The 23578-nt window shown below is 46.3% G+C and overlaps 1 protein-coding gene across 2 annotated transcripts; it reads left to right on the top strand.

Annotated features, from left to right (window-relative positions):
• The first annotated feature begins 674 nt into the window (after positions 1 to 674).
• Positions 675 to 23325, top strand: Arhgap30 (Rho GTPase activating protein 30). 2 transcript variants are annotated; one of them, XM_057769812.1, is made up of 12 exons: positions 675 to 1091; positions 10960 to 11062; positions 13806 to 13950; positions 15417 to 15499; positions 15638 to 15745; positions 16653 to 16780; positions 17260 to 17434; positions 17516 to 17619; positions 17700 to 17777; positions 18251 to 18640; positions 20619 to 20713; positions 21008 to 23325. In XM_057769812.1, exons 1-12 carry the CDS (start codon positions 995 to 997, stop codon positions 22616 to 22618), a joined length of 3117 nt encoding a protein of 1038 aa, XP_057625795.1. In that variant the 5' UTR covers positions 675 to 994; the 3' UTR covers positions 22619 to 23325. The 2 variants fall into 2 exon arrangements, with proteins under 2 accessions (XP_057625795.1, XP_057625794.1); XM_057769811.1 differs by having other exon boundaries at positions 20619 to 20914.
• The last annotated feature ends 253 nt before the right edge of the window (positions 23326 to 23578 follow it).

Below are 23578 nucleotides of genomic sequence, written 5' to 3'. Positions count from 1 at the left end.
ACATAAAATGATATTCTGTTTTTAAATAAACAGATAAAATCTTTTCTGTCTGATTCCTGTCTTGTCCCTTGACCTGGATAAGTCACAAGTGCCATCTCGGTGTCTTCCTTCCTATGCTCCTGGGCAGGGTGAGGACCCAGGTACTTGCAGCTAAGAAGGAACAAATAGCTTTTAAAACCCTTTTAGCCATTTCTGAGTGCCCTCAGGTAGGAGAGTGTGGACGTGACCTCCTTTAGGGGAAGCCAGTGCCTTAGTGTGCAAAGTGCTTCGAATTTGACTGTGCTGGAAACTTCCAACAGCTGTGTGGGGTGGACAGCCGTGTACTCTTCTACAAAGAAACTGAAACTCAAAAGGCAGCTGGTCTGTGTCCTCGTTTTCAAAGGTATGGCAACCGAGGCTCAGTGACGAAACGTGGCTTGACCACGATGACAAAGCCATCAGAGGCATCCTCCATCCTGAGTATATTATGCCTGGTCCTTGCTCCCCGAATTTGGGTCTCTGGAAATGCCAACCACCTGCTCACACCCCAGGCCCCATTACTCCACCCAAGCGTCCTGACATCACCTCCCTTTGTGACCAATAGACGAGGTCCCAGCAATGATGAGGATGTGAATGTCAGCTACCTCCCCCACCGCAGGCCCTGTGGTTGCAAAGATGCTCTAACAGGAAGCGGGTTTGAGGAGCTGCACAGCTTCCTGCCCCCCTAGAGCTTCACAGTGCGAGAAAGGGCCAGGGCTCAGCTTGGCCACGAGATACAGCTTCATGCCAGGGTTCTGGTAGCTTCCTCTTCCATACCCACTTCCGTGTGGCCCCGAGTGGGCCCCAGAGGCAAGTGCTGCTGTCCGTTGCCCAAGCCACCCTCCACCTCCAGTTTGGAGCCCTGCCCCTCTAGGGCTGGGCCAAACCAACTACTGACTGGGATTCCATGGGGGACTGGTAGGTCAAAGGTCTTGGGGAACAGAAGTGGTGGGGCCAGATCCTGGGGGCTCTGGCCATGAAGTCTCGGCAGAAAGTAAAGAAGAAGGGCTGCTCCAAGGAACGAGTGTTTGGGTGCGACTTACAGGAGCATCTACAGCACTCGGGACAAGACGGTAAGGAGGCCAACCGAGCAGGGGGCAGCGGAACGGGTGGGCGGACTGGCACGCAGGCACCGAGCTTGTCTTCTCTGGCTTGATTTGATCTGTTGGGAAGAATCAACTCCGAGGGCCCCGTGGCCCAGGATCACTATCCATGAGACCTGCACCCAGGAAAGACAGGAAATGTGGCTCAGAGGAGGCAGAGAGGTTCGCTTCTGTAATAGTTGTGGGGCAGGTCTCTGAGAGGGTGAGGATAAGAACTCCGAGGGGACGCGAAGTGGGAGATGGTGATATTTATAAAGTCTAGAGATGCCGACAAATCAGGTGAGGAGAGGGGGACAGAGGGTAGGAATGGAGCTCCTATGTCAGGAGAGTGGCTGAAGGGATGGTTGATAGAAAAATAAACGGAGGTGGGAATGGGCCCAGTGGGTCTGAGGACATAGCTTGGGGAGAGTGGAGGGAGGCATCCTAGCTGGAGAACAGCACCAAGGGACAAGGACCTGGCCCTTCTGCACCTTTGCTGGGCCGCGGGAGGGTGTGGGGGAAGGAGAGACCGTCTTCTTTAGATTGCTTGCAAAAAAGAAACGGGTTTGCAGTAGAAGGCAAGGGGAGAAGCTGTTGATATAGGGAACACAGAAAAGTGAAGGAGATGGCTTAAGCCCTGGTTTGAAGCTGGGAGTAGAAGCTGCAGAAGTGTGGGCACTGTCTGGAGCTGCCTCGGTTCCTTGCCTGGCTTACTACGCGGTGGCCTTGGAAAGCCAGCCTACCCAGGGACAAGCCCTGGCTCAGTGCTCTGCCTAGCATGCGCTCAGAACCATGTCTTATTTGATTTGAAATTGAGCTATCTTGACAATACTGGCCAGCTTGTTTTCAGCACACTGAGCGACTTACAAAAAAGGGCATGATTCTGCCCCCCCCCTCCACCCCACCCCAATCTGTCATTTCCTCTTTGTCCCCTCCTCTGGTTGTGGTGCCTGCAGAGAAGGGAGGGCGATGGTGGTTCCCAGCTCATTTCCTGCTCTTAGCCCCGCCCTTGTGTCCCCAGACACCTCCTTCCCCTTTTCTCCTCCATCAGAGGGCCCCATCCCTACCAGCCTCCATTAAGGGAAAGTCCAGGCCCCAAGAAAGAGTGTTTACAGCCAAGGTGGACTTTTCTGTGCCTTCCTCTTCTCTCTGAGCACACCTGGCTCCTTTACTATCATTCCACTGGCCATAATGATTCTTTTACAAAAAAGTATCACACCGTTTACTTATATATTTTGTATGCATGTTGGGAAGGAGCAAATTGGTTCCCCTGCAGGTATGGAGGTCAGAGGACAACCTGAGGGAACCAGTTTTCTCCTTCCATCATGTGGGTCCCAGACATCAAACACAAGTCATCAGGCTTGGTGGCAAGTACCTTCATCCAGTGTACCATCTCACAAGCTGTATTTTGTTGTTGTTGTTGTTGTTTTTCTTTTTTCTTTTTTTTTCTTTTTTTTTTTTTTTAAGATTTATTTATTACATCTACAACATTCTTTCCATGTATGCTTGCAGGCCAGAAGAGGGCACCATGTGGTTGCTGGGAATTGAACTCAGGACCTCTGGAAGAGCAGTCAGTGCTCTTAACCTCTGAGCCATCTCTCCAGCCCCTGTTGTTGTTTTTCAAGACGGTTTCTCTGTGTGGCCCTGGCTGTTCAGGAACTTGCTCTGTAGACCAGGCTGGCCTCAAACTCAGAGAGATCCGACTGCCTCTGCCTTCTGAGAGCTGGGGGTTAAGATTAAAGGTGGGCACCACCACTGCCTGGCAGGCTATATTTATTAGTAGTATCAGTATCAGTGTGTGTATGTGTGTCTGCATGTACCATGGTGCATATGTGGAAGTCAGACAGCAACTTTTTTTTTTTTTTTTTTTTTTGGTTTTTCGAGACAGGGTTTCTCTGTGATTTTGGAGCCTGTCCTGGAACTAGCTCTTGTAGACCAGGCTGGTCTCGAACTCAAGAGATCCTCCTGCCTCTGCCTCCCAAGTGCTGGGATTAAAGGCGTGTGCCACCACCGCCCGGCAGACAGCAACTTTTGGAAGCCAGTTCTCTCTTCCCATCATGTGGGTCCCAGCGTTGAACTGAGGTTTTCAGGCTTGGTGGCAGGCATCTTTTACCTCCTGAGCCATCTCACCGGCACTAAAGGATTTTCTTTTTAATTTTGAGATTTTTAAAAAAAAATTTATAGGCATGAGTTTTGTCTGTGGGTATGTCTTTCACATGTGTGCAGTACCTATGGAGGCCAGAAGAGGGCATCAGATTCTCATTAGAACTGGAGTTCCGATCGGTAGCTGCCAAGGGTGCTTTGGAAGAGCAGTCTATTCTCTTAGCTGAGGAGCCGCCTAGCCAGCACTAGATAATGATTCCCGACAGAGAGCCATATGTCTTCATTGGACTTCATTGGGGATGATGTTCTTATAGTTCCTGGTAAACCCTCAGTTCAGCCTTCTTATCCTGGTTCAGCCCTTCCCTGTGATTCCCATGCCCCACAGACAGCCCAGACTCCCCTTCTGGGATTCTCAGGGCCACCATTCCCAGCTGGTGAAAGGTTTCTTTCTAGAGATCCAGGGATAATGAAAGGCCAGCGGCTCCTGGTTGCAGGTGAATCCAGAGCAGGTGAGAAATAACTTCTGTCCCTTATCAGAACTTCACCTGCGCTCCAGGCTTGAGAGATGACTCTTGGGTATCTCGGGTATCAGTGAGAACCCCTCTCCTAATCCAAAACATCCTGGTACAGAGAGGTGAAAAGTGTTAGGGAAGAGTGAGGCTGGTTGATTGCAGCTTCTCTCTTCAGCTCAAGATCCAGCAAGAAATTGAAGGTCCCTGTAGGCGAGATCCATCTGCTTCTGGTGTATGATTCTCCCCGGTCATCTTAGTTTTCTCCACTCTTACACCCTTGCTTGACTTTAGACCTCTTCCCTAACTCTTCTCCCCTAAATGGATCTTTCCTTATCCCTGAGCCCTATATACACTCTGATAACTTGCTTGTGTTTCTCATTCACTGTCGGTCCTTCTTTGACTCCACCCATGTCCTCCGCATCATGTTGACTCCATCACCCCAATCTTGTTCTAGATTCCATCGTCTTGTCTCTGACTTCATTTCTCTGATGTATATCTGCAACTCCACCAACTCTCTGACCCTGTTATCTTTAGACCCATTTCCTTTATGACTCAGGCTCCTTAAGACCTTCCATCTCTGTAAAGACCTACTCCAGAGGTTCAAAATCAACTGAGAAGAATAGGCAGGAAAACCTGGTTTAGATGAAACCTAGGAATTTAGAGGAGAGAGGGAGATTGATGTTTGAGGTGCAGTCTCGCTATGTAGCTGGGATTACAAGTGTGCACTAACTGGACCCAGTCAGCAGCCTATTTGTGAATCAGTAGAGCAATATGGTGGCCAAAAGAGTGGATGCAGGATTTGGCACCCAACGGCAGAGCAGCAGCTTCAACAAGTAGGGCAGCCTCATCTCTTCATTTAGTGCTGAGAACTAAGGATGGGGGACCACAGAAAAGCGAGAGCAGGTCCCAAAGGCGTGAACAGTAATCCACAAGGCTAGACTGGAGTGAGGTGAGGAAGGGGACAAGAGCCCAAATTTAGGAACCACTCACTCCAGAGACATTGTGCAAATGTCCTGGGTCCCTCATTCTAAGCATTAACACGCGCACAACCCTGAAAGCAAAGACTTCCTTAAATATTTTTTTAACCCTCCATGCTGTTCTTGTTTTACCCAAGTTCCGGGTTATGAGCAAAAAGACAAAGGATCTGAAAAGCAGGTCACAGGAAGAAAGATGAAAACCAGTAGCCAATGGGACTATTATCTATACCCTTCACCCTGGTTTTCTGTCATATTTGTTCCACAAAAAGCTTGGGAAGGCAGCTGTTCTCTGTGCATTTGAGGTTAGCCTGGTCTACAGAGTGAGTTCTAGGACGGTCAGGACTGTTAAACAAAGAAACCCCCGTCTCGAAAAATGAAACAAACAAACCTCAAACAAAAAGCTTGGGTTGACTCCTGAGAGGCAACACAACAAACAAATAAATGACTGAGGAACTGAATTAAATGGAAATTAAGAAGAGTAGGACCCAGAAATGCACGTCAGATAGTTCTATGTGGCTGCTAGGGGTGGGCCTTAAACCGCGTAGTAGTTAAAGTCATATGAAACTCACAAGCCTTTTAGGGAACAAAAATTTAGGTAGCTGAGAAGAAACACAACTTTCCCTGACACTGATAAATGCAAGGAACTTCTCTGGTGACTTCCAGTCAACAGGATTCAGTGTTCTGTGAAAGGCAATGTTCTTTATCAAATCTCTAAGGGACTTTAGTGATTCAGATGTAATTCTGAATTAATTCATTGTGTAATCTAACAAACATTTGAATATCTCATGTTCCACCACAGTGAGAGATATGATTCTCTGACGAGAGAGTACCATTTGTCAGGAGGTATAGATACAGCCACTTACAATAAAGTGTAGTAAGTACTATAAGATTGGGGGCTGGAGAGATGGCTCAGTAGTTAAGAGCATTTGCTGCTTTTGCATAGGACCTGGGATTAGTTCTCAGCGTCCACATAGTGTAGCTCACAACTGCCTGTAACTCCAGTTCCACCCTAATCTGACGCCCTCTTCTGGAATCCTCAGGTACCTGCATACATAAGGTGCATGTACAAGATGCTCATGTATATACATACAAAAAATATTGAGATGAGCAAAGAACTGTAATATATATATACATATATACACATATACATACAAAGGGTTCAGAATCAAGTGATTTTTTAAATTTGTTTTTATCTTATTCTTGTGTGTGTGGATACATGTGTGTGGCTATTTGAGATTAATATTTGGACTCACTCTCCATCACTCTCCAGCACATTATTTTTGGCAGGGTCTCTCAGTCAAGCCCACAGTTTGCTGATATAGCTGTATCACCAGCCTGATTGCTCTGGGGCATCTCCTGTCTCTACTTTGTGAGGACAGAATTGCAACCCATTTACATGAATTCACATGGATTCTGGGGACCTGAATTCCAGAACTCTTGCTTTCCAGGAAAACACTCTTAATTGCTGAACCACCTTTCCAGCCCTTGTTTAGTTTGTTTAGTTTAGTTAAGGTATTTTTGTTTTGTTTTGTTTTGTTTTGTTTTGTTTTTAAGATGATCTCATCATGTTGTACGTTGGCTCTGAATTCCTGGGCTACAGTGGTTCTCCTACCTCAGCCTCCCAAGGAGCTAGGACTATAAGCATGTGCTGCTCTGCCCAGCCAGGAGGCTGTGCTTGAGATGTTTTGAGTAACAGTTTACCAGGCAATTGGAGGGGAAGGTATATTCCCAGACAGGAGAATAAAACAAGTGCCTTCATCAGTTCTGGGTTGCTCCAGCAAAACAGCTCAAATGGAGAAATTATGGAGAAGTTGATTTTGCTCATGACTACAGTGGCTGAAATTTTCAGAAAGCTTATGCTAGTATCCTGGCAAGGGACGCCTGGGTATGTCACAATATGGTGAGGTGGAAAGAAAACTATCTGCATACAGAAGGACCAGGAGCATGGAGTGGCATTGCTTTTGATAACCCACTTTCTGATCCAGTCATGAAAGACCCACTCCCTCCCGCCCCCAAAGAGGTAGCATTGTAAGCTTTGGTGGCACATGTTTATAATCCCAGTACTTGAAAGGTATAGGAGCATCTTCAAAGGCCTGTCTGAGCTAGTAATAAAGACCATCTCTCAAACAAGAATATACACACATTTAAAAAAAAAAAGCCAGGCCAGGTGATGATGGTGGCGCACGCCTTTATTCCCAAAACTTGGGAGGCAGAGGCAGGTGGATCTTTGTGAGCTCGAGGCTAACCTGGTCTACAAAGCTAGTTTCACAACAGCTAGGGCTGTTACACACAGAGAAACCCTGCCTCAAAAAACAAACATAAAAAACCATGCAAACCCCCACAAAATCCAAGAGAGTAATAATTCATTCATGAGGAGAGAGTGCCATGATTTGATTATCACTCACTAGGTCCCACCTTATTGACTGTTTCCCATCTCAACACCACAACTCTGAGAGGCGTCCAGCACACAAATCTTTGAGAGAAAAAGCATGTCCCAGCCACATCACTGAAGAATGGTACCCAGGCTTGCTTATGGGTTAGTAAAGGGCTCAGTCATAGAGTTTGTCAGGACGTGGTTTGTGAAGGTCTTCTATCCCAGGTTGAGGAGCTCATATTTTATTCTGTGTCTTTAAGATAGGTGTAGGGTAGGCTGGGTGTTTCTGTAGCCTAGGATTAAAGTGTGGAAGGGGCGTAGTTTGTAGGTTTGAGTTAGGTTGCATTCACAGCTATTCACAGCTATCTTTGCATGGCTTTCTTTTTTCTTTTCTTTCTTTCTTTCTTTCTTTCTTTCTTTCTTTCTTTTTTTTTTTTTTTTTTGAGGCATGGTTTCTTGATGTAACCTTGGCTGTCCTGCAACTTGCTCTGTAGACCAGACTAACCTTGAACTAAGGGAGATCTGCCTGCCTCTGCCTCCTGAGTGCTGGGGTCAAAGACATGGGCCTCTACCGCCTGGCTACATGGCTTTCTTTCTTTCTTCTCTTTTTCTTTTTTTCTTTTTTTGATTTTTTGAGACAGGGTTTCTCTTGCGGCTTTGGAGCCTGTCCTGGAACTAGCTCTTGTAGACAGGCTGGCCTCGAACTCACAGAGATCTGCCTGACTCTGCCTCCCGAGTGCTGGGATTAAAGGTGTGTGCCACGAACGCCCTGGCTAGCATGGCTTTCTATAAGGGATTCAATACTTGTTTTTGAGACTCTATCACAACTGCTACTCTATCAAGATAACATGAGAAATACCATGATAATCTTTAAGGAGATTAGTCTAATAGCACAATATTGGCCCAAGATCAGGAGAGATAATATATTTTTTTTGCATTTTTAAAAAAAGGTTTATTATTTTGTCTGTATATAGTGTGGACACACATGTGCCATGAAGGGCATATGAAAGTCAAAGGACAACTTGTGGAAGTCGGTACTCTCCTTTTATGCCTGACCACGTGATCAGGCGTGGTACTTTCCAATGCCAAACTGAGTAATTGCAAGTTTTCTCACCAGAGAAAGTGTCTGAAGCTAAATGCCTTCAGCTGCATTCCATTTCAGCCGGGATAACCAGGGTTCATTTGTTCATGGCTGACAGAGTGTTACATAAATGCAATTTGGGTGCCAGTCTTTTACTTTCCCTTGTTTGCCCCACAAAATTGCTGTTCCCTTTAAAAATTCTGGGGTATGTCGTGGGGTGGTGGCGCAAGCCTTTAATCCCAGCTCTTGGGAGCCAGAGGCAGGTGGATCTCTATGAACGCGAGGCCAGACTGGTCTACAGAGCAAGTTCCAGGGCATACAGGGCTACACAGAAAAACTCTGTCTGGTAAAAAAAAATCTGGGGCAACAACTGATGACAAAGAGAAGTTTCAGTTCCAAAGCTGTGGACCTGTTCTTCCGGTAACTACAGCACTGACAGCTGAATGCAGGGCAGGAGGGATGGCTCAGCAGTTAAGAACACAAACTGTTCTCGCAGAGGCCAGGGTTTGGTTCCCAGTACTCATGTTGGGCAGCTCACAATCACCTGTAGTTCTAGCCCCTCGGGGATCCTGGGATGCTTCTGCACTCGTAAGCACATGCACGTGCACACACATGCACACACACAAGACTATTAATGAGATGCCATTGGTCTAGTCAGGCGTTGGTGACACATGCCTTAATTTCAGCACTCAGGAGGCCCATGGCTACACAGAGAAACTCTGTCTTGAAAAACAAAACACAGTTACCATTTATCTTACTTCTCTATTTTATGTTGTGATTTGGTCTAATAATTTTATTTGTATTTTCTTATACAGATAGTGATATTTAAAGTTAGATTGAGGTGGTTTTCTTTTATGTTGCTTTCTTTGGGGAGCATTGTTTCAAGACAAGATTTTGTGTGTGGGTGTGTGTGTGTGTGTGTGTTTGTAACAATTCTAACATTCCTGAAATTTGCTTTGTAAACCAGGTTGGCCTTGAACTCACAGAGATCATCCTGGTTCTGCCTCCCCAGTGTTGGGATTAAAGCCATGAGCCACCATTGCATGGCTCTTTTGTGTTTCTTAACTATTTATCTGTTTTTGTTTTGTTTGAGGCAGGTTTTCTCTGCGTAGCCTTGGCTGGTCCAGTACTTGATTTGTAGACCAGGCTGACTTCAAACTCATAGAGATCTGCCTGCCTCTGCCTCCCAAGTGCTGGAATTAAAGGCATGTGCCATCGTGCCCACCTTTATTTTTTATCTTTAACTTTTAAAGTTTTTGTCAACTGGATTATATATAAGCTGTTAAATATCTATAAATTGTTAAAATAGAATGTAAGGTTATTGTAAATGATTTGCTGTTCTACAACCATAGCCCATCATTTTCTGTATAAGCTAACACTGAGTACATATCATAAAAAGGGAACTGGGAATGTAGCTTGGTTGACAGAGTGCTTGCCTAGCGTGCATAAGCCCTGTGTTTGATCCCAGTATCATACAGACCAAGTATGGGGGCACATGCTTATAATCTCAGTATTCAGGAAGCAGAAGCAGGAGTATCAGGAATTCAAAGTCACCTTCAACTACACAGCAAATTCAAGGTCATCCTGGGTTAGGTAAGACTCTCAAAAACAAACAAATTGAATGTGATGGGCACACCTGTAATCCCAGTACTCAGGAAGTAGAGGCAGGAGGATCAGAAATTCAAGGTCTTCCTCAACTATACAGAAAGCTGAAGGTCAGGCCCTGTCTCAAAGCAAACAAATGAACAAACAGAGGTAGAGCTGTGTTATGGAATATTACTTTAACCAGGCAGAGACGTGTTAATATTTGTTTATGCTGCATTTGTTTAACAATGTAAAGATATGTTACATTTGTTTATGCTGCATTTGTTTAGCAATGTAAAGATGTGTTACATTTGTTTATGCTGCATTTGTTCCAGGATGTAAAGATGTGCTGCTGTTTCACCTTGACTGCCTAAAGGCACCTGATTGGCCTAATAAAAAGCTAAACAGCCAATAGCTAGGCAGTAGAGGGATAGGCATGGCTGGTGGGCAGAAAGAATAAGTGGAAGGAGAGGGAAGAGAGAAAGAAGAGTGAATGAGGGAGAGAAAGAGGAAGATACCCAGGGCCAGCCAGCCAGGTAGCTGCCTGCCAGACGCAGAGTAGGACATACAGAATGAAAGAAAGGTAAAAAGTCCTGAAGCAAAATGTAGATGAAGAGAAATGGATTAAATTTAGTAATAAGAGCTAATGGGACAAGCATAAGATAAGGCTGAGCGTTCATAACTAAGTCTCTGTGTCATGATTTGGAGGCTGGTTGGTGGCCAAAATAAAGCCTGTTACAGAGCTGGGGCTCAAGAGATGGCTCAGTGTTTAAAAGCACTTGCTGCTCTTGCAGAAGATACAAATTCAGTTCCCAGCACCCATGTTAGGCAACTCACAAGCCTATATAATTCCAGCTACAGGGATATCTGCTGTCTCTGGCCTCTGCAGGCACCAGTACTATATGCAAATTCCCTTGAGCAGACACATACACATAATTTTTTAAAAATATTTATCTTTGAAAAAGAAATAGAACTAAGAGGGTCAATATTAAGTAACAATGAACTCCTCTTCAGAACAGGAGAGACTTCAGGACTATGGGATAAAAATATGATACAAAGATAGTTGATTTAGGTCTGATCACCTGTAAGAATCTTTCTAACGAGTTTTTTATTTCACAAGCTTTGCCCTTAATCTTGGTGAACCCTCTTTCATGATGCTGCATCTCTCAGACCCCTTACAGTCACTAGCTTTTCAGATTTTATTTTCTCTGCCCATCTGTGTCCCCAGTGCCCCAGGTGCTAAGGAGCTGTGCAGAGTTCGTGCAAGAGCATGGAGTGGTGGATGGGATCTATCGCCTCTCAGGGGTCTCCTCTAACATCCAGAAGCTCCGGTGAGTCAGACAGAGTGGACAGGCTCTGTGGGCCAGACAGTCATTATAAAAGCTCCTGGGGAGAGCTGGAGGAGGGGTAAGGGAAAGTGGGAGAAGGAAGCACAGATGTTAGGTGCTATTCCAGGGAGAGGCTCTTAAGAAGTCTGGTCAGGCAAGGTGGGGACCCCAAGCTCACTCCCCCAGCACACATACACTCCCCGTTCCCACATATGCAGTCTGCTTTTAAAACACACATACACACACGCATGCACATACACATGATTTGCATACTATAAAATTCACCTTTTAAAAAAGTTTGTATCAGTTATGTTTAATGTAATCACAACACCACAATCGTTACCATTAATTCCAGAACATGTCACCATCCTCTCTACATTCCCCTTCACCTAACTTGACTTTCTGTCTGTATGGATCTGTCTCTTCTGGACATCTCATAAAAAGTAACAATACAATGTATGTTTTCACTGTCTCTTCACTCTGAGTCCTTTCAAGGTTCACGCACGCTGCGGCATGCACTAGTATTTTATTGCTTTCTGTAGATGAATACAATTCTCCAGCATCGCTACACATTTTTTTCTACTCTCTTATCAGTTGATGGCTCTCCAGGTTGTCTCTACCTTGGGTTATTATGAATAATTCTACTACAAACATGTGCAAGTTTCCATGACTGTATCTCGGTTATTATGAACGTGTACCTGAGTGGAATGGCTGGGCCATATGGCAACTCATGTTGAACTTTTCAAAGTAACTGCCAAACTGTTTAATATAACAGTGTATCACTTACATGTATGCCAGCCCTATATGAAGGCTCCGGTTCTCCGCATGGCTGGCAACATTTGTTACTGTCTTTCTGATTGTAGTCATCCTGGTGGGTGTGTATGATATGTCATTGTGATTTATGTGTGTATCTCCCCAGCTACAGATGAAGTTGAACACCTTTCGTGCCTTCCTTTTGGGAAACACCTATTCAAATCTTATGCTTCTGCTTAATTTCTTTTAAAATTAAAAAAAAAATTGAGTTGTAATAAATTATATGTTCTGAATATCAAAGGTTTTTTTTTTTTTTTGAGACAGGGTTACACTGGGTAGCCCTAGCTGTCCTGGAACTCACTTTGTAGATCAGGCGGGCTTTGAATGCACAGAGATTCGCCTGCCTCTGCCTTCTGAGTGCTGGGATTAAAGCGCACCATCACGGCCTGGCTGAGTACTAGGTTTTAATCAGATGTATGATGAGCAGTATTTTCCCCTCCCCATCTGTGGTTTGTGGGTTGTTCTCTTCCTCTTCTTCTTTGTGGTAGCGGGGATTTTGAACCCAGGGTTCTTTTTATTGATAGTGTCCTTTGACACATAAACGTTCCTTTTCTTCTATTGTGGATGGTATATGCACGTATATGTTCATATGGTTATGTGCGTTTGTGTGGAGGCCAGAGGTCAATGTTGCCTGTTTTCCTCAATTGCTTAATTTTAAAAATGAATTTATTTTTATTAAAATATCTTTATTTTATGTGCATGGGTGTTCTGCCTGCTTGTATGCCTGTGTACAATGTGTGTGCCTGGTGCCCAGAGAGGCCAGATGAGGCCCAGAACTAGAGTTACAAATGACTGTGAGGCACCATATGTGTGCTGGGAACGGAACCTTGGTCCTTTGGAAGAGCAGCTAGTGCTCTTTACTGCTGAGCATCTTTCCAGTCCTCTCTACGTTTTTGTTATTATTAATGTTGTTGTTGTTGTTTGAGTCAGGGATCTTGCTGAACTTGAAGCTTTCAGATTTGGCTAGACAGAATGGCCAGCAAGCTCCTGAGATTCCCCAGCGCTGATCCTACAGGTCTCTGCTGCCTTGCCTGGCTTTTCCTATGAGTGCTGGGTATCCGAACTCAGAGGCTTAAGCTTATGGGGCAAGCACTTTATCAACTGAGGTGTTTCCCTAGCCCTTTGTCTTGCTCTCTCTCTCTTTTTTTTTTCTTCCAGTCTTACTCTGTAACTTAGAATTTATTGCATAGCATAGGCTAATCTCAAATTCACAGAAATCTTCTTGTCTTGGGAGAATTTGTGTCATCTATTTATCTATCTTCTTTTGGTTGTTGGCACTTTGGGTGCCATATCTGAGCACCTGCCAGCTAATCAAATCAAGATCATGAAGACAACACCCAGGCTAGGCAAAGTGGCATATGTTTTGAATGCCAGCATTCAGGAGGCAAAGTCAGATGGATCTTTGTGAGTCAGAGCTCAACTTGGTCTATATATTGAGTTCCAGGCCACCCAAGAACTATATAGCAGGACCCTTCCTCAAAGAAAGAAAAGGAGAGAGGAGGCGGAAATTTTAAGTAAAAAAGAATAAAATAAAGAAAAAAAAAAGAAAAGGAAAAAGGAGAGACACATTTAGGTCCATCGCCTGTGTCTACTGAGTCCGCTAAACCTCTTCGCTGCTAATCATAGATCCCTAGTTAGTCATGCGCAGATCCACTTACCTGTCTCTACTCATCTTTAAATTCACGTCTACATATCCACATATGCAATTCCTAATATTTCCTGACACACATAGAAAATATATGTAAATACTCCAGTGAACGTATTTAATGTTTACGCATGTGAATATGCATACATTCCAGCATTCTCCCTCCAAGTCTCACCCATGTGGACCATGACCCTGCCTGCAGCTGACCTCTATGGGTCCTGCTTCTCCCTACATATCCTCCCCCCACGTCTGACCTGTACCACGCCTGAGCACTCTGCCCCTCCCCAGGCAGGAGTTCGAGGCCGAGCGGAAGCCAGACCTTCGGCGGGACGTATATCTCCAGGACATTCACTGCGTCTCTTCCTTGTGCAAGGCCTATTTCAGAGAGCTGCCAGATCCCCTCCTCACTTACCGGCTCTATGACAAATTTGCCGTGAGTTGAGAGGCAGGGGGGTGGGAGACAGGGTTCAAGGGCCACCGTTTCAGTTTTGACACCCCAGGTGTGTCACGTGCCAGGCACGTCCTGAGAGCCTGACAGTTAAGCATTACCGAGGAGAAGAGCCCTCCTTCCCAGACCTCGACAACCCCCTGCCACCTCTGCCAGGCTCTGTCCCTCTTGTCTTCACTCTCTCTCTATCGTGTTTCCCCTAAGACCTGCAGACCTCACAGAGCACAGCGGTAAGACTTGGGAGGTAAAGGGCAGGCTGTCAGAGCTGGGAGGCCTTGGAAAGCACCTAGACCAGAGTTTCCCTACACTTAAGAGAACAAAAATGCTGTTTACATAACAAAAAAAATATTTTCAGGAATGTCCCTCCAGTTACAACTATAACTGTATCTTAAATATTAAACAGTTTTGGAGGAGAAAACACATGACAAAAATGGTGTTCTGATTTTTTTCCTTTTCTTTTTCTTTTTTTGGTTTTTTACACAGGGTCTCTCTGTGTAGCTTTGGAGCCGGTCCTGGAACTTGCTCTGTAGACCAGGCTGGCCTCGAACTCACAGAGATCCTCCCAAGTGCTGAGATTAAAGGCGTGCACCACTATCACCCGGCTTGAGTAATACTTTTAAAGTAAAGTTCTAGCTTCTTCGGAGGTTGAGGCAGAAGGATTGCTGGAGCCGAGAGTTTGAGCGTAGATTGGGCAACATAGCAAAATCCCATCTACTTGCCAAGAGCTTGCATTTTATTGAGTGCAACAACACTGAGACTCAGAATAGCAACCGCAGCCTGCTCAGTCCATCCAGACCAGCTTGGATGGATCACCTTCCCAGATACCTTTCAAAGGTCTAGCTCCAGAGCTGTACCAAGGTGGTCACTGAGGCAGGGGAAATGGCAGTGAGTTGCTCAAGGTCACAAGTGAGTTGCTCAAGGTCACAAGACGATGTATAAATAAGATTCAGCAATCAGCTACGTGGTGGTGGCTCCTGCCTTTAATCCTAGCACTTGGGAAGCAGGTGAATCATTATGAGTTTGAGGACAGCCTGGTCCACAAGAGCAAGTTCCAGGACAGGCTCCAAAGCTACAGAGAAACCCTGTCTCAAAAAATTAAAAAAAAATTCAGTAGTCATTTGTGCGCCCAAAGGTCCTAAGCTTGCTTTCTGTGGTTCTGGGGATTGAACCAGTGCTCTTGTGCATGGTAGGAAAGCACTCTACCACTGGGTTACATCCCGATCCTTGTTTCCTGCCTCCTGCCTCTGCCTCTAGAGTGCTGGGGTCAGAGTCATGTGCTACCATGCTCAGCCTGAGGTGTTTTCACTGTCTTATGGTGCTTTGAAGATCTAGACGGGGCCATTGTGGGACATAGCAATAGATGATCCCTGTGAGTTTAATTTGGACCTCTGTGAAGCAAGCAGGTCATCTGTGAGTCAATGTCTCCTTCTTATACCCTGATCCCCAATTAGGAGGCAGTGGCGGTGCAGCTAGAGCCAGAACGCTTGATCAAGATCCTTGATGTGCTCCAGGAACTCCCTGCCCCAAACTATAGGTGTGTGGGGTTCCGCCCTCTGTACTCCAGAGACACCCCTGCCCCGGCCCTCCCTATGGCCCCAGCCTTGCTGGCTCTCAGGTCAGCCCACCCTTGCCTTGATGTTCTTTTGGGTGATTCTGTTCTTGATTTCTGCAGGACGTTGGAGTTCCTTATGAGGCACTTGGTCCACATGGCCTCATTTAGTGCCCAAACCAACATGCATGCCCGAAACCTGGCGATTGTGTGGGCCCCCAACCTGCTGAGGTGGGTGTATGTGTGAGCAGTGTGGAGCTGCTCAGAGACTTGGTGTAGCAAGATATACTCAAGTGGATGTGGTTGTGAGGGTGCACTGGAGAGGGTTTGGGGTCTCATAAACCCAGCAAGACAGGAAAGTTGAGCAGTGGCTAAATAGTATAAAGTCCACTAACTTGGGCCTTCACTGAGACCAAGTGAATTTCTTTTCTTTTTTTTTTTTTTTTTTTTGGTTTTTCGAGACAGGGTTTCTCTGTGGCTTTGGAGCCTGTCCTGGAACTAGCTCTGTAGACCAGGCTGGTCTCGAACTCACAGAGATCCACCTGCCTCTGCCTCCCAAGTGCTGGGATTAAAGGCGTGCGCCACCACCGCCCGGCCTCCAAGTGAATTTCTTAAGAGCAAGACTTACACTGTGCTGTGGAGGCTGAAGACTAGAATATTGGTCTTTGCCAAACATTTACTAAGCGAACATCTTACAGTCTATTCAGGAATTGGCCTGTCTCTGACTCATTATGGCACAAAGCATTATTAATTATAACAATTCTTGGTCTTCCTTTTGCGGTACAATGCAAGGACATTGCAGATGGCTTTCTCGGGGGAAGTGGTATTTGAACTTGAATCATATCTGTGGCTTAAGAGGTAGTTGTGAAGGTAAAGACCAGGGGCAGAGGTATAGAGCATTTCAGAGGTTAGGCATTTGTAACATGACTTTGACACTAGCACTTGGGAGACGGAGGCAGGTGGATTTTTGTGAGTTCAAGGCCAGTCTGGTGTACACTGACAGTTCTAAGTCAGTTACAGCCACAGCTACATAATGAGACCTTGTCTGTCATTTGTGTGTGTGGTGTGTGTTTTCGGGAAGACTTTAGATAGGAGAGTGTTTTGAGTCTTGGGAGGGACTAACTCCACATCTTTACAGGTCTAAGGACATAGAGGCCTCCGGCTTCAATGGGACCGCAGCGTTCATGGAGGTGCGTGTGCAGTCCATTGTCGTGGAGTTCATCCTCACCCATGTGGAGCAGCTTTTCGGGGGTGCTTCCCTCTCTGGTTAGTGTCCTTTCTGCCCGTGACCCATCACCACTCTCTGCTGGAAAGAGCTTTTTAGTTGGTTTATGGTTTTGACTTAAGATCAGCTCTAGAGAGCCTCACAAGTCGCTTCATTCAGACTCCTCATTTTGTGGGTAGGAAGACTGTGTCTCTCACAGGGGGCAGTACGTGATGAGCACATGCAGAGAACACTGGAGAAGTGTTAGTACAGCTAGGGCCTGGGCAGGCCTCTTCTGTTGGCATTCTAGCACATAGATTAGTCTCTGCAGCACCACCTTGGAGGACAAGGCTAATGTTTTGGGATCTCCTGACCCTCTTCGTTCTTGAGAATACCCTTCTGAAATGGATAGAGAGGATCTATCTTCAAGAGCCTCTGAATATATCCTTAGCTTGGTAGTTTGTTGGGGGGGGGGAAATGGGGACTTGAGGTTCCTTTCTCGGTTCTGTTACTGGCTGGCCAACTCTTTTCGTTCTCCTAGCTGGTGCGGATTTGGAGAGCGGATGGCCATCACTTCCAGGGGCCCGGGCATCAGGCAGCTCTGAGGACCTCATGCCCAGGCCTCCTCCCTACCACTTGCCTAGCATCTTACAGGCTGGCGATGGACCACCGCAGATCCGGCCCTACCATACTATCATTGAGATTGCAGAGCACAAGTAAGGCCTGCTTCCCGGGACTTCTTCCCTTGCACTGAGTCACCCAGACTCCACTCCTAATTGTATCTCCGTTCTCTGCAGGAGAAAGGGATCTTTGAAGGTCAGGAAATGGCGATCTATCTTCAATTTGGGTCGCTCTGGCAATGAGACAAAACGTAAACTTCCATTGCGGGCTGAAGACAGGGGTAGGTCTGGGATGATGAGGACATGGGGCTCTGGTGAGGGCGTGCGAGGTCTTGGTGCTATGCACATTCATCTTTTTCAGAAGAAAAAGCCAACAAGGGGACACTGCGGCCCGCTAAGAGCATGGACTCACTGAGTGCTGCAGCTGGCGCCATTGATGGTGAGGACAGATGTTAGTAGCTATGTGTGTATGTGCTGTGACAATTACAGCACAGGCTTGGGTATCTATAAATGTGGCCAAGTGTGTCTAGTAATTTAAAAAAATCACAAATAATTATATATCAGTCTTGGATACACATGGCAAGTTTTATAATAGATGAGCCTATTGTCTAATCTCTGGGTATATTCATGAGTATTTGTACATGGGAGACTCTGTGTTTGTGTGTGTGTGTGTGTGTGTGTGTGTTAGTGGTAGCTAGTGAGAGGGAAGAGGATCCATCAGGTATGTGTGACCTTTAACCTGCTGACTGGGTGGATAATTTGCAGTAGAGGCCAAAAGGAAGCTGGGTCTGGTACCTTCCAATTATCCTACCTCTAAAACCTAAGAAAACAGAGCTGCTGAGTCTGACTTGAGCTGTCAAGACCCTTTGGAGCTGAGGCTGCTGAATACTTGACCCCCTCTCTCTTCCACAGAGCCGGAGGGTCTGGTGGGGCCCAGCAGTCCTCAATCAAGCTCACTGATGTCTGAGAGCTTGGAGAATAATTCTATGGATGCAGCAGAGGGTGAACAGGAACCTGAGGCCGAGGCACAGGGCAGTGCGAATTCTGAGCCGGGAACTCCACGAGCTGGGCGGTCAGCTATTCGGGCCTCGGGGAGCAGTCGTGCGGAGCGTTGTGCTGGTGTCCACATCTCAGACCCCTACAACGTCAATCTCCCGCTACACATAACCTCCATCCTCAGTGTACCTCCGAACATCATTTCTAACGTCTCCTTGGTCAGGCTTACCCGTGGCCTCGAGTGTCCTGCCCTACAGCCCAGGCCAAATCCTGCCTCAGGTCCTGGCCCCGGCCCTGGCCCCCCAGGTGAGAATTTGGAGATTTCCCAGGACTGGAAAGGAATCTAGAACTTTAGGTTGAAGCTGTGGTGCTGAGGACATAGCGTTGGAAGGTCAGAGGTCAGAGGCTTCAGCCCTTAGTTACGCTTTGAACACAATCTGACATTGCCTGCCTAGATTTGGGGTTTGGGGATCCAGTAATATTATTAGGTTATATGAAGTGCATGGCTTCAAATCACTGATTTACCCCCAAGAATAGGGGTCTGTGCCAGACACATAAGGGATTTAGTAAGGTACAAGTAGGGGTAAGGATAAAAATTGCTGTTAAGAGTCTCAGCAAATTAATATTAAGAGCTAAATATCACTTATCAATTCATGCTGAGGGCTGTATTAGACACTTCACAGGTATTAGCTCATTTTCTCATAACATGAAGATATAAGTATTTTTATTCTTACAACCGTAGAACCTGAAAGTTATCTTCAACAATCTACTACTGATCTAGGATGTGATTCATTCTCAGATTCCTATGCCCTAAGTGTCACTGATGAGAAAGCCTGAGGTTGTATAAGGTCGAAGTAAATAGGACAGTTAAGTGGACGGAGCTCAGATTTTGTCTGCGCCACTTATTAGCTGCATGGCCTTGGACAAGTTGCTCTGAGCTTCAGTTTTGTTAAAAGCCAACTGAGGATGAAGAGTTGGGGACGTAGCTCTGTTGGTACAGTACTTGCCTGGCATGCACAAAGCACTGGATTTGATCCCCAGCACCACATAAACCTGGTCTAGAGGCTTATGTAATCCAACACTTCGGAGGTAGAGATGGAAGAATGGAAGTTTGAGGTCATCCCTGTCTCCATAGTTTGAGATCAGCCTAGGATACAGGAGACTTGTGTCAAACAAAGGGTGTGGTACAACATCCTCCATAATATTTCTTTGTTTTTGGAAGGTATTTGTGTGTAGGGGAGTTGCCTGTGCAGGTGTGTACATGAATATAGGAACCAGAGGGCCACCTTAGGTGTTGTTCTTAGATGTCCACATTTTTTTTTCTGTGACAGTATTTCAATGACCTGGAACTTCCCAAGTAGGCTAGAGTGGTCAGCTCCAGGGACTGACCTGCCCCTCTTGCCTAGCACTGGGATCAGAAGAGCACATCAACTTTCTGGGGATCAAACTCAGGTCCTCGGGGCTAGAGAGATGGCTCAGAGGTTAAGAGCACTGACTGCTCTTCCAGAGGTCCTGAGTTCAATTCCCAGCAGCCATATGATGGCTCACAACCATCTGTAATGAGATGTGCAGGCACACATGCAGACAAAACACTATACATAATAAATAAATAAATAAATTTAAAAAAAAAATAGGTCTTCATATTTGCATACACTCACTATGAACCAAGCCATCTATCCCTATACATAACATTTTATTCTGTAGGGAAAACATAAAGATTAATTATAAAAATATCAAACACAGTCAGGCAGTGGTGGCGCATGCCTTTAATCCCAGCACTCAGAAAGCAGAGGCAGGAGGATCTCTGTGAGCTTGAGGCCAGCCTGGTCTACAAGAGCTAGCTCCAGGACAGGCTCCAAAGCTACAGAGAAACCCTGTCTCAAAAAACAAAAAACAAAACAAACATACACACACATACACACATCAATGCCTAGAGCTGGTGGTGCATGTCTTTTTAATCCCAGTGTTTAGAAGGCATAGATATCTTGATCTCTGTGAGCTGAGGCCAACCTGGTTTACTTAGTTCAGGCCAAGTAATGCTATGTAGTGACACCTTGCCTCAAAAACAAAGAAATACACAAACAACCCACAACACTTGGCCCTTGAGTGAGAACAAAGAGAGCTATCAGTAGTGAGTCATTCTGGTCTGAGAGGAGGAGCCATGTTGACTGGTACATACCAGGAGTGCTGGGCCCCTAGAGTATCAATGTGAGGAATACCCATACCTGAAAGGTTGGGGCTGACCTTGACTTTTGGATTTCTGAAACTACTTTTCTTCCAACAGATGAGAAGTCGGAGACAAGATCAGCCCCAGGTCCCCTGGCTGACTCAAACCCAGCAGACATGACTCCTGCCCTGGAGGACTCCTTGTCCCAGGAGGTGCAGGATTCCTTCTCCTTCCTAGAGGACTTGAGCAGCTCAGAGCCTGAGTGGGTGGGGGTGGAGGATAGGGAGGTGGCCAAGGCAGAAGCCGCAGGAGCAGCAGGAGCAGCAGGAGCAGCAGGAGCAGCACCTTTCTCCCTTGGGGAGGATGACCCTGGGATGGGCTACCTGGAGGAGCTCCTAGGAGTTGGGCCTCAGGTAAGGAGGAGCTGTGCTGGGTATTTGGGTAGTGTGTAGCCTAGAGAGTGGCTAGGGCTACCTGGTCCTTAAGACACAATGCTTTGCCTACAGGTGGAAGAGTTCTCTGTAGAGCCACCCCTGGATGATCTGTCTCTGGACGATGCACAGTATGTCCTGGCTCCCAGCTGCTGCTCCCTCGATTCTGCTGGTCCCACACCTGATGTGGAAGAAGAAAATGGGGAAGAAGTCTTCCTGAGTGCCTATGATGATTTGAGCCCCCTTCTGGGCCCTAGATCCACAAACTGGGAGGGTGTAGGGAGTCTGGAAGAAGAAGCAGCAAGATGTGGGAAACAACCTCCAACACAGGCTGAAGAGAAACAGGAGTGCCGGGAAGCTGAAGAGGACAAGGAAGCTGGGCCTGGAAGCACATCGACTAACAGGGAAGATACTGAGGCAACTCCAGAGGCTGAGATGGAAGCAGGGGAAGCTGATGAGGAAGGAGGGGAGGGGGAAAGAAGCCAAAAGGTGATGGGTAGTTTTGAAAAGGGGAATAGTGAAGAGATAGAGACCGTGGAAGGAAATTCCAAAGGTCAAGAGGTTGAAAGTATAGAGACCAAAGATATGGAGAAAACAAGAGAAGAGGATAAAGACAAGCAGGAAAGAGAGAGTGGGAGAAAAGAAGGAGCTGAGAAGGGAGAGGACACCCCCGTAGAAACTGGAATGGATCCAGAGCATCCGGTCCAGGAATACCTGCTTCCTGGAGAGAGCTGGGAAGTGGTACACAACCAAGAGACTGAGAAAGGCAACAAGGATGAGATCAAAGGACTGAGTGGGAATACTGACCACCAGTCAAGAGAAGACCAAGGACATAGTGCAGATAGTAGAAGTCCAGTAGAAGATAATGATAATGGGGAGGAAGGGGAGGTCAGCAAGGAAGAAAAAAGTATAGATATAGAAACTGAAGGCAAGAGAGCTGTTGGTGACCACTTAGAAAAAGGGGCCCTCTCTGAAGAGCCAGGTGTAGAGTTCCTGGAGGTTGACAGTACAGAAGAAGTCAATGAACAGTCGTCTGAGAAGGAACAAGGCCCTCCACAGCCATCTGAACCAGAGGGGATGGAGGCTGAGGGACAGCTCAGTTCTGAGGCATGTGACTTGTACTCTTGTCCCTGTGGTTCAACTGGTGGTGTGGGCATGCGTCTGGCTTCTACCCTAGTTCAGGTCCAACAGGCCCGCTCTGTTCCTGTAGTACCCCCCAAACCACAGTTTGCCAAGATGCCCAGTACAATGTGTAGTAAGATCCATGTAGCACCTGCAAACCCATGTCCAAGACCTGGTAGGCTTGATGGGACTCCTGGAGAAAGAGCTTGGGGGTCTCGTGCTTCTTGGAGGAATGGGGGTAGTCTTTCCTTTGATGCTGCTGTGGCCCTGGCCCGGGAACGCCAGAGAACTGAGGCACAGGGAATTCGGCGGACCCAGACTTGTACTGGGGGTGGGGATTATAGCCTCAACTCCAGAACCTCTCCCTGTAGCATGATTCCTGCCCATTCTTCCCGGCCCCTTAGCTGTCTGGAACTCCCACCTGAAGGCACAGAAGGGTCTGAGCCAAGGAGTCGGCTTAGTCTGCCCCCTAGAGAGCTTCACCCCCCTGTCCCTCTTATGTCCCCTCAGCGTCAGACATATGCCTTTGAAACACAGACTCACCGTGGGAAAGAAGGGCTGTGATTAGGATGAGACAAGAGGAATCAGAAATTTATCATCAATCTCTGGAACCCTTGCCTAGCTGTTGCTGCACCCTTGGCAGCTGAAGTGTCCAATTCCATAGGCTTGGGTCCTCCAGCTACTTGTTTTGACCATGGGAGGCACTGCCTTGGTGGGTTTACTTGAGTTTGTGTTAGACACAAAGCACTTATCTCTTAGCAGAGTCTTAAAAATATAGGAAGATCTTATTCCCATAAAGTTGTGATTATTAACCAAAACATAGGGTAGGTAGAAACTTAATATTTTTCTTAAATATATACACGGGGGGGTGGGGGAATTCCAGTCAAACTCCTGCCCTCTTCTGAGACTGTGAACATCTCTTCATAGAAGCCCAAGGCAGATGTGGAAAATACAGATACAGAATTGCTCACTCCTGTTTTGTTCCCAGATCCTTAGCTATCTCCTCACCCTTTTAGCTCCAGAATTAGGGGAAACACATCCAAGAAGCTCTTTAAAGTCCTCAGTGTTCACTGAAGGAAATGGATGGCATCTTCTGCCTTCAATTATTTGCAGAGGAAGTTCTGTACAGATCTCTCTGGTCTTTCTTTTTCCCATTAGAATAACCTCCTATTTCAGGAACGGGATGTCTGGTCATCACTCTGGCCTTGGCACTGTTTCTCTGCACAGGTGGAGCTAGAGGCCTCATTTAGCCATGGTGGCTGTTTGATAATAAAAATTGAATTTTTTATACTTAAATAGTGTATGGACTTACTCTTATTAAAGTCTTGGGGGGGAAGGTATCACATTTGAATGTTGCCAAAATGTATATATCTTGTTTGGATATTCTTTCTCAGTTGTCATGGGAACCTAGAGCTAGAAAGTAGAACTAAGTTCGTGGTGGTCAAGAAATGAGGAAGAGAAACCTGTATTTACATAATGTTCATCTAATGCCAGGAATTGGGCTAGATTTATGTGCATAAAAAC

Source organism: Chionomys nivalis, chromosome 5 (genome assembly GCF_950005125.1).
Source record: "Chionomys nivalis chromosome 5, mChiNiv1.1, whole genome shotgun sequence".
Lineage (NCBI taxonomy): Eukaryota > Metazoa > Chordata > Mammalia > Rodentia > Cricetidae > Chionomys > Chionomys nivalis.
Note: the sequence above shows the minus strand (reverse complement) of the source record. Positions and strands in the feature narration are given on the sequence as shown.